The sequence below is a fragment of the Dendrobates tinctorius genome, unplaced genomic scaffold (genome assembly GCF_039654945.1).
Source record: "Dendrobates tinctorius isolate UK_male_01 unplaced genomic scaffold, ASM3965494v1 ptg000213l, whole genome shotgun sequence".
Classification (NCBI taxonomy): Eukaryota; Metazoa; Chordata; class Amphibia; order Anura; family Dendrobatidae; genus Dendrobates; species Dendrobates tinctorius.
In genome coordinates this window covers 1331716-1343755 of record NW_027361880.1, presented here as the reverse complement: position 1 = coordinate 1343755, position 12040 = coordinate 1331716, and the positions used below count along the sequence as shown (strand labels likewise).

General features: G+C 41.8%; 1 protein-coding gene across 1 annotated transcript; it reads left to right on the top strand.

Moving 5' to 3' along the window:
• Positions 1-1693: 1693 nt before the first annotated feature.
• On the top strand, positions 1694-2632 carry LOC141058645 (olfactory receptor 5V1-like). The gene has a single exon (XM_073554837.1). It carries the CDS (start codon positions 1694-1696, stop codon positions 2630-2632), a length of 939 nt encoding a protein of 312 aa, XP_073410938.1.
• Positions 2633-12040: the final 9408 nt, after the last annotated feature.

Genomic DNA, 12040 nt, shown 5'->3' with positions numbered 1-12040 from the left:
CCTGATAAGCAGAGCGCGCCACGGGACTTCTGGGTAATGGTCCTCTTGGGGCATAGAGCAGGCAGGAAGGAGCGGCTGGGTTCAGACAGAGAGGTGTGCGCGTGCGCTGCTGAGGCCAGTGTGGGAGGCACGCACGCGCACCCGACGGGAGCCAGGAGCCGGCCACGAGAGCAGGGGAGAAAATGCCGGGTGATGCGCACCAGCTCTGGAAGCGCGCGGGGACGCCGAGGACCGGTAAGTATGCCGGGGCTCAGGGGCGACGGCGTGACAGGCGGGGAAGGTGGCGTGACAGCATCTTTAATATAAGCAATGCTATTTACATTATTGTATAAGCAATTACATACAAGCACAGCCAATAGCCAATCTGAGACCAAAATCTGTGTGACTGCAGACTTATGAATCCCCCTAGTGCATTCATTGTGCGCTGTGGGGATTCACTGAATTCTGATTTGGGACCGGAGGGTATGTATGAAGATTAAAAGCATGCTTGCGGAGGAACAGGTTTTGTGGTGGATGATGGCTTCAACGGGTCCAGGTATCAAATTTATGAGCTATACATACTCCCACCCAGTGGACATGACTTCGCTCTCCATATACTTGTATAGAGATAGGCCACACCCACTGGCCGGGATTAAGTATAAGTCATGCATACCCTCCAGTCCTGATTAGAAACTGACAAATCCCATAAGGGCACAGTGCGTGTGCTGGGTGATTCAAAAGTCTGCAGTCACATAGAGTGACTGCAGACTTATTGATTTGCACTGGACAGCCTCTTTTATGCTAAGATTAACTTGGCTGGAACTGGTACTAGGTTGGTGGTTTTACTTATACATCCATATTATGCACTTGGCACTTTATATAATTGGATGCAATTATTCAAATGTATTTTTCTTTCTAAAAGGTAACTGAGATTTTGGTTACCTAGGAACTAAAAGAATTTTCCAGGGTTAGACGTCGGTGAGCGGGGGCGCTAAGTGCATTATATAAAGTGCCAACCTCTTTGGCAAGGAAGGGTATGATAGTTACTTATTGGGGTGATATGTCCTTTCCCTGACCAGATTGAACCTTTGTTATTTGTTTGGTGCGGTGATAGTCCTGTATGTCTAAGATTGGGTAGATAATTATTTTTTTAAGAGTAATTAATAAAAGTTTGAATGTTTTATTGCAAAAAGCAGAAACTTTGTAAACTTTGCTAATTGACTTAATTTCCAATGGGAGTCGGAATAGTTTTGACTGAAACTGCAAAAATCTGAGTATTATATACTTTTAGATCTCTATATACTTTTAAAGTAAACTTGGTTAAACGATTGCTTCAATGTGAAGCGTATTCTCAAAGGTATATTAAAAGGTAATTCCCCCTGGGAAAAACAGATGCTTATAAATACTGTATGCTTCACTGACATATAGTCGTTGCATTGCTATCAACATATACTGAAGATCTGCAGAGCTGAAAAACACAACATATATGTTATACTAGATTGTTGGTCTCTTTTGTCAGGTAATAAAACATAACTTTCAATTCCATACATATGTACTGTATTACACTGACCCAAGAAATGTGTTATTCTTTGTAGCAGAAAAAGGATATATGACTGTCTTAAGTTACTCTCTTGGTTGAATTTATGTCAAAACCATATTTTATACCAGTATCACTGTACTGTATCTTTTCCTACAGAAATATTCAGACAAATGCATGGCAAACAATCAGACCATATGGCTCAAGGACTTTACCTTGCTTGAATTGACTAACAATGCTAAAAATGAATTAATCCTATTTGTGTTCTTCTTAGTGGTTTATGTAGTCACAGTTCTAGGCAATTCTTTGATGGTCATTACTATCACTCTGTCTTCAGCTCTCCACTCTCCAATGTACTTCTTCTTGCGTAATCTCTCCATCGTAGATGTGTGCTATTCAACTTCCACTGTTCCTAAACTTCTTTTAGATTTTTTGTCTGATGTGAAAAGCATCTCTTTCTTTGGATGTGTGGCTCAGTTATACTCCTTTATTTCTTTTGGTGGGATTGAATGCCTCCTGCTTGCTGCTATGGCCGGTGATCGTTATGTAGCTATTTGCATGCCACTGCGCTACACTGAAGTCATGAATTGGAAAATGTGCATGATACTTGCTACACTATGTTGGATTATTGGCCTACTGAATTCTCTCGCTCACACAGTCTTCACATTCCGATTACCATTTTGCAGGTCTAGGTCTCTTAACCACTTTTTCTGTGACATTCCACCTCTTCTCGCCCTATCATGTGCTGATACTACTATTAATGAAGTTGTCGTATATACTGCTGGAGGGTCCGTTATTGTAGGATCTTTCATGTTAACTATTTTGTCATATATTTTTATTGTTAAGTCAATTTTGGAAATAAGGACAACTACAGGAAGACAGAAAGCATTTTCGACTTGTGCCTCTCATCTGGTAGTGGTCATACTGTACTATGGAACAATTGTGTTTACATATATTCGACCTACATCTACTTATTCCCTTGACCAGGATCGTGTTGTTCCCATTCTTTATGGGATAATTACTCCTATGTTAAATCCAATAATTTACAGCTTGAGAAATAAAGAAGTTCACGGAGCTCTAACAAAAGTCATTCTTAGAAAGCATAGACGTCATTAAAAGTATTACCATGGGCAAGATATAATGCTAGGTAGCATCATTTGTCTTTCAGACAAGGATATCATCTAGCTAAACAAATATGCACCCTTACAAATAATATTAGTTTTATGTGTAGCATTATCTCAGCTTCTTACCACAGCTAGGATTCTTAGAAAAAGAAATTTACCAAGTCTTCTTAGTTCTACATTATAAATTAAAGGCGTTTTTATATCCTTAAATTTTTACATTAAAGTTGACAAATTGGTTAAAAATAATTAAAAATTAATACTCATGCTGAGTGATGCATAAACGTTTCATGCTGGAGTGTGTGTCCTTCTACCATTCAGGAAATATCAAAGCACCCACTCTGTTGAGGATGAGACCAAAAGCCAAGGTCATTGGGGACCCAGTAAGCACTCGAAATGGACCCACTCAGAGCCCTTACATGAATTGATTTATTCAGCTAGAAGTAGTCATTTGTTATTATAAAACAGACTAGATAAATGCTAAAAATCTTTTAAACATGGTTTGTCTGGTGGCAACATGAAGAACATGGCACATCTACTTTGTTCTAGTAAAACATTTTTCTTTATTTTCAAAATTCCATTATAAGTTAGAATCCCAAATGATCATAGACATTGCTCTGGTGGTCCTTACCAGTAAATCTTGCAATATATAGAAACGTTTTGGCACAACTTCTTAAAAGTGGTGGTGCACAAGTAGGATCCCAATCCGTATACTAGTATAGAAAAACTTGGCACACACGTGAATGATTGCAAGTGAAAAAGGGGGTGTTTTAATAAGATACAGTACATACAGTAAACGTTTCGGTCACAACGACCTTCGTCAATGTACTGAAAATAAAAAATTACAAGATTTGACAAGATTTCAAAATAAATCAAACAAAGTATATACAAAATAGATAATCTTGGGTACAAGTATATGTAGAGATTTAAAGTTATGCCGTATACCAATAACAGCTTATAGCAAAATTGTGATACAAGATTTGATAATCACTGACACCCTGAGGACTCAAGATTATAGATATGCACATACCTATATAATGTACTGACTGCACTTGTATAGAGGGCAACCGTTGTTAAAAAAGTAGATGTTTTAATATGGATGCCCATACCTTAGTCACTATGTGCCCATAATACCAAAAAAGTGCTACATACCATAAGGAATAATGCTAGAGCATGAAGGGTAAATTTGTCTCCTTAACAAGAGCCTGAAAATAAGAGGTACTGGAGTGAACTATTTGTGCCATGCCGCTGATCCAGAAGTTAGTAGCAGCAGAAAGGTATCTTACCGTTGGTGATAGCGTGGAACGGTAAACTAGTCTGGACACGGTTTCCACCACTTGTCTCCCGTGGTGTGGGGAGTGCGCACGGACCGTGTTATATACATGGTGATAATCACCGCTAACCGGAAGTGCTAGGGCGGAAGTGCCTTAGCGTGCGGTCCAGCCATGCCGCCTGGTGTGTTCCACAGGCAGGAAGGATGTAGACAAGGGGCGTGTTCAATGTCCGTCAATCATAGATTGCCAACATAGGCTCTGCTATACTTAGCGTGCTGATGTATCAGGCGGTGACTTAGTGCAGCGGTATAAAGGCTCTCTATCATTGTGCTGATCAAATGGGAAGGTGATCATTGTGATTCCATGTTTTACTGAGAGTGAGTTCAATTCCGAGGATTCTGTAATGAAGATTAATAATATTAGTATGATGTATATTATAAGCTGTGTCACAATCTCAATGCATACCATAAATACAATAAAATAAACATCACAATAGACAGTCACTTAATGAGATTAATGACTATGATGATAGAAAGGATTGCACATCATACTCTTTATTTAACCCCTTAGGTGCTAAAGTATTCAATTCATGAATCCAAAATGCTTCTCTTCTTTTTAGTGATAGAATGCGATTACCTCCCCTGCGTGGTGGATGGACCTGCTCTATTACTTGGAATTTTAATTGGGCAATGTTGTGGCCTGCTGTGATAAAATGGAATGGAATAGGGAGAAGTAAGTTTTTACACCTGATTGTGGATTTGTGTTTGGAAATCCGATCCCTGATGGGCTGTGTGGTTTCTCCTACATAGAGTAGCCCACAAGGACATTTAATGAGATATACCACAAAAGACGTACTGCAGGTATAAAAGTCCTTGATATTATATCTTTTGCCAGTGTAAGGATGAAAGAATTGGTCACCTTTAAGTACATTGTTGCACTGTGTGCACTGTAGGCAAGGAAAGGTACCAAATTTTGGATTCATGAGGAAGTGCTGTTTTTTTGGAGATTGTGATGAGCCAATATCAGCTCTTATTAGATGATCACGTATGTTACGTGGGCGTCTGAAACAGGGTAAAAAAGGTTCTTTAAACTCCTTAATATTCGGATGTGCCGTACTAAGAAGGTGCCAATGTCTACGTATGCTTGTGTGGAGGCGGTATGCCAAGGGATGGTAATCGTGAACAAAGGGGATACGTTGGTTCATGTTTGATTTGGGTGGGGTGGTGGAAGGGGCCATAGACTTTTTGGGGTATCCCCTTTCTACAAATTTTTGGCGCATTTCCTCCATGCGTTGCTCACGAATTTGTTGATTGGACACTATTCTTTCAACCCTTTTCATTTGAGATTTGGGTATGGCGTCTTTCATTTTAGTGGGATGGAAGCTCTCATAATGGAGCAAACTATTCCGATCAGTAGGTTTGACATAGTTGTCAGTTGAAAGACTGCCCATTTCATCTTTAATGACAAGGGTATCCAAGAAATTGATCTCCCTGTAACTGTATGACATCGTAAAATCCAAACCGGGCCAGGAGGAATGTAGGCGAGAAAAGAAACAATTTAATGTGTCTAGAGTACCCCCCAAATACAGAATATATCATCGATATACCTTTTCCACATCACAACATGTGTGCGGAAAAGGTCATCCATGTAAATTACATCTTCCTCATAATGTGCCACATAACAGTTGGCATACGGGGGCGCTGTATTAGAGCCCATAGCTGTGCCTTTGATTTGTAGATAGAAAGTGTCCTCAAATAAAAAATAGTTTTTTGTAAGGAGGACACATAGTAGGTCACAGCATAGGTTCACCTGTTCTGGGTGGAAATGTGACAATTCCAATAATCTACGTACTGATTTTAGACCTTCCGTGTGTGGTATTGACGTATACAGGTCTTTAATGTCAAAAGTGACCAGTAGGGCTTCATTAGGAATCTGCAATCTGAAAATTATAATCCTTAAGGGTTCTCAAATCAAACTCATATATAAATCCCTAAAACAATACTTTATTGTTTAAAAACCACAGATGTGGTACACACCAGAAAAATGTGACAGTAATTGAAAAATGATGAAAAATAGGTGTTCAAGAATTAACCCACACTAGGGTAACCCCTACGAGTCCCTATTGGTTACCTATGCTGTACCCTGCCTGGCTGCGGAGGTTGGCACCCTAAGGGGGGGACGTTGTGGCGCCCCCGCTCACGATGGCTATCCCTGGGGGCCCTGACAAACCCTACAGCCACTAGTGGTCCTTTCTACCCAATATAAGGGAACCCCTCGTTCTAGACAGAGATCAGACCTGCTCTATAGAGGACCCTGTGTCCCAAGAAAAGAGGTTAAAAACAAAATAGAACACACATGGCATAGAGTGGCATATTGTAGTCCCACAAAAAGATACAGACAAACTTCAAGGCAGCCCAGTGGGGTACCTCAGTTCAGATCATGCCTAATTCTTATATACAAAATAAGTAGAGGCATCTGTTACTTAGTTGAAAGCCATAGCTCAAAAATCGATGTAGAAATAGCTGAAAGATGCCATCAATAGTCTCCCACTAATGAAAATATATGGGAAACGCAGAGCTGCAACAGCGGTACTTATCTGCGTTTTTCGCCACCTGCCATCAATTTATGAATGCCTCAACGCGTTTCGCCTTCCAGGGCTCATCAGGAGGCCCGATGCTACGATATTTCGTGTCCAATGTAGGTGCAAATAGCTAACCGATATTCCACAGTTCTCCACTCTTATAATCTGCCGCGCAGAGCCTAAGCTCCGCCCACTCCAATCCCATTGCCTCTTGCAACACCACCCATTTTCTGCTGCCCCAATCGGTTACCAGATCTCTGATGCACCGTCATACTAACCAATCACGTGTCCTCACACACAGGGTTCCCCATAGCTCCCCTGTCATCCTGGCTTAGATTGGTTTCTGCACCTAGCCTGCATGCAGCGTCACTGCTGACTCACCAATCCCATATCTTTAGACGGAGAGTCTCTCAGCAATCACCGATCACTGCGTCCAAGGCATATTGTCATCTCTGCACTTTAACCCCATATGTGCAGCAAACGTTCCACAGACCAGGCGTATATACCCACATCGCTACATTTAAGAGCTCATGTCTGACGATCTCATTTAATGTGTTATATTGATCATGATAATTAGCGTTCTGCTTGATATATATATATGTATACAAAACCGCATCATCGCCCACAGCAGTGTGAACAGGCGTCTATAGCTACCCATCTCAATATATGTAAACAGCATATGATGTATATACCTTTTAATATGAACAGGCGTCAATATACAACTACCCCATCAAGTTCCAAGTATCTAATCTCCCAAAATAATCACTGTGAGGCAAAAATATACAGATATCTATCTTCAGATAGTCTATGCAATCTAAAGATGATCCACAATTAAATAATATGTAACTGCCCCGTCAAAGTAATATAAAGAGGCAGCAAGGGTTCAGATTCAAAAATGCTCCTGAATCCTATAGGGATATATGTCTGCGGCAGTAAAGAGGGACTTTCTATATATACAATATTCCACGCCAATACATGGAGATTCCACTACAACAGGGAACCAATAGAACAAAATCAAGGAGGCTGGTATCCTCTAGAAAAGGAACATATAATTCAATTGTGGCTCATAAGAAACAGGCATATGACAATTGCTCATTCAGCCCTCTCGGTTCGAGTGACTCCATCCTGAATATCCATTCACACTCCCTCCTAAGCATCACCTTATCCACATTTCCTCCTCTTGGGTTTACATGGACTACCTCTACAGCACAGAATTTTATGTCACCAAGATCACCATTATGATACATCCACATGTGCTTTGCGAGCGGGGTTTCTCTTTTATGTCTGATGTCTCCAAGATGTTCTCCTACTCTTCTTCTGAATTCTCTCCTGGTCTTTCCTATATAATTTTTAGGGCATGAGCATGTAGCCATATAGATGACCCCTGTGGTTTTGCAGTTTGAGAAGCCACGATGAAAAAATATCCTACCAGTGCTCGCACTGCAGAAGGACTTCCCCGGTCTCATATAATTACAAAAACTGCAGTCCCCACATTTAAAAAAACCACATGGTCGCCTATCCAACCAGGTACCACCAGCCAATGGTCTCCTATATTGGCTGTGGACCAACATGTCCCTAATAGATCTACCCTTTCTAAAGGTTATGTTGGGACGCTCGCCAATTATATTCTTCAAATCTGGATCCAACCTGAGAACATCCCAATGCTTAGATAGGACCTTTCTGACCTCCTGATGGTTAACGTCAAATGTCCCAATTACTCTTATTAATTCTGTCGAGTCTTTAATCTCACGTTTCTGCAGCAATTTAGCCCTATCTGCTTTCCTTGCAAAATCATATGCAGTGTCTAGAACATGTTGCGGATATCCCTTGTTCTTAAACCGACAGAACATATCCCCAGCTTGCCTCTGGAACAGGTCATTCCTGGAGCAATTCCTCCTCAACCGTAGGAATTGTCCCTTCGGAATACCTCTCTTGAGAGGGACTGGATGGTGGCTCTGCCAATGTAGTAAGCTGTTCGTACTCGTAGGTTTCCGAAATATACTAGTAGAGATGCCTCCCATCCTATCTTTCTGGATTTTAATGTCCAGGAACGGTATTTCCGTTTTCTGAATTTCTGAGGTAAATCTCAAGTTAACACTATTTTGATTCAACTCTCTCACAAATTCTTCAAATTGATCTTTATCCCCTGTCCATACCATGAAGACATCATCTATGAACCTATACCACAGGGCAATCAAGCAGTGCCACCACTTCTCCTCTCCTCCAAAAACGATAGTCTCCTCCCACCAGCCCAGAAACAAATTTGCATACGAAGGGGCACAAGGGCACCCCATCGCGGTGCCCCTGAGCTGGTGGTAGAATTTGCCATCAAAGCAGAATGCATTATGGGTCAATATAAACTGCAAAAGGGAGATCAAAAAACTATTGTGCCCTCTACACGCTATGGACCTCTGACCAAGAAAATGTCCCACGCCTTTAATGCCTACATCATGTGGTATGTTACTGTAGAGTGCTTCTATGTCAATGGAGGCCAACCAAGCATTCCCTTCCAGATGAACGCCCTCCAATTTAAGCAGTAAGTCTGAAGTATCCCTCAAATATGACGGCAAACAAACCACAAAGGGACGTAATATCTGGTCAATATACAGGCCACTATTCTGTGTCAACGAATCCACACCTGATACAATCGGCCTCCCCTTCAGGGGATTCAGGCCCTTATGTATCTTTGGTAATGCATAAAACGTGGCCACCAAAGGGAACTTAGGAAGAATAAAGTCAAATTCAGTCTTAGAGACCACACCCTCTGCTAAGGCCCCATTAAGGATCAGCCGCAGTTCCTCTCTATAAGAGGCCATGGGGTTCTCTTTTAGCACCTCATATGTTGAATTGTCCTGCAGTATAGCATAGCACATTTCACGATATTCAATGTGGTTCAGAATTACCATATTACCCCCTTTATCGGAGGGTTTAACCACTATTTGATCATTTTTCTTTAAAGCCTCAAGTGCTAATCGCTCACTGGCCAACAAATTATCCTTATTTTCCCACTCCGGTCCTACTAATTTCTTCAGGTCCCTCTCCACCAAGCTGGCAAATATATCGATATTTCCCATATCACCTGCAGGCGGCATCCTTTCACTTTTATTTCTCAAGGTAGTAAAGGGGCCCTTCCCAGCAGTGGGAACTCTATCATTTTCATTCAAAAGTCCAATGAGCGCCTCATATCCTTCAATATCCTCCTCATTGAGGCCCTGTTGTTTACAGGCCTCTCGACTATTGTGTCTGAAAAACTTTTTCCACTTGAGTTTTCTACAAAACAAATTCAAATCTTTAACCCATTCGAAGCAGTTGAACCTATTCACTGGCACAAAGTTTAGGCCTCTAGAGAGGACACTCAGCTCATCCGTAGTAAGAACGTGCGAGGACAGGTTCACAATCTGACCTTTTATTGGTTGAACCGAGTTCTTAATTGGTAACCCGTTCTCGCACCCTGTTCCAAAAAAGAGGCAGAGGAGACAGTAGGAGTATATGACTGAGCAGAACCAGAACCAGATATCAAATTGGGGCCTGAGAAGGGAGTTAACACTCGTGTACCTCCCCTGTGTGGCCCTCTTCCCTTTCTCATGGATCTGCCTCTCCCACCTTGCCATCTCTGTTTCGACAGCGTATCTCTATACTGATGTGTACCCCCTAATGTCCTCTCCGTCCTCTCTGTATCGGAGGTATCGATATCAGATGACGAGGCCTCAGACTGTCTTTCTTTCTGGTAGTTGAACACCTGATTATCACTAAAGTCCCTCAAATCCCTCTGGAACTGAAGATGCTTTCGTTCTTTTAATAGAGCCTGATATCTCTCAACAGAGGTTTGCAATAGCCCCTCCCTTCTATTAAAGTCGGGATCCCCTTTAAACTTCAGGACTCGTTCAATCAATTTATTCAAATCCCCAGTAACCCTCTCAAGTAACTTTTTTTCTTCTGCCAACAGAATTTGCATAAATCTAAGGGATGACTCGATGGATTCCTTCATCCACACACTCATAAACTCAGGTGAGGAAATTCTAGGGGAAGGATTGATGTTTATCCTCAAGCCTCTTGGAATTATCCGATTTTTTATATAATTCTCAAGTGTCCTGAGTTCCCACCAGGATTTCAGAAATTCTTTGTAACCTCCATATAGCTCATTGAATAGATTCTTGAGAGCCAAAGGGCCAGTATTGCTCTCAGATGACCCTGCTATGCTAAATGCCTGATTCGCATCTTCCATCCACAGATCTAAATTAATAGGACCTGCAAGGAAACCAGCCATCCCAGATTCGAATATTCACAATCTGAAAATTATAATCCTTAAGGGTTCTCAAATCAAACTCATATATAAATCCCTAAAACAATACTTTATTGTTTAAAAACCACAGATGTGGTACACACCAGAAAAATGTGACAGTAATTGAAAAATGATGAAAAATTGGTGTTCAAGAATTAACCCACACTAGGGTAACCCCTACGAGTCCCTATTGGTTACCTATGCTGTACCCTGCCTGGCTGCGGAGGTTGGCACCCTAAGGGGGGGACGTTGTGGCGCCCCCGCTCACGATGGCTATCCCTGGGGGCCCTGACAAACCCTACAGCCACTAGTGGTCCTTTCTACCCAATATAAGGGAACCCCTCGTTCTAGACAGAGATCAGACCTGCTCTATAGAGGACCCTGTGTCCCAAGAAAAGAGGTTAAAAACAAAATAGAACACACATGGCATAGAGTGGCATATTGTAGTCCCACAAAAAGATACAGACAAACTTCAAGGCAGCCCAGTGGGGTACCTCAGTTCAGATCATGCCTAATTCTTATATACAAAATAAGTAGAGGCATCTGTTACTTAGTTGAAAGCCATAGCTCAAAAATCGATGTAGAAATAGCTGAAAGATGCCATCAATAGTCTCCCACTAATGAAAATATATGGGAAACGCAGAGCTGCAACAGCGGTACTTATCTGCGTTTTTCGCCACCTGCCATCAATTTATGAATGCCTCAACGCGTTTCGCCTTCCAGGGCTCATCAGGAGGCCCGATGCTACGATATTTCGTGTCCAATGTAGGTGCAAATAGCTTACCGATATTCCACAGTTCTCCACTCTTATAATCTGCCGCGCAGAGCCTAAGCTCCGCCCACTCCAATCCCATTGCCTCTTGCAACACCACCCATTTTCTGCTGCCCCAATCGGTTACCAGATCTCTGATGCACCGTCATACTAACCAATCACGTGTCCTCACACACAGGGTTCCCCATAGCTCCCCTGTCATCCTGGCTTAGATTGGTTTCTGCACCTAGCCTGCATGCAGCGTCACTGCTGACTCACCAATCCCATATCTTTAGACGGAGAGTCTCTCAGCAATCACCGATCACTGCGTCCAAGGCATATTGTCATCTCTGCACTTTAACCCCATATGTGCAGCAAACGTTCCACAGACCAGGCGTATATACCCACATCGCTACATTTAAGAGCTCATGTCTGACGATCTCATTTAATGTGTTATATTGATCATGATAATTAGCGTTCTGCTTGATATATATATATGTATACAAAACCGCATC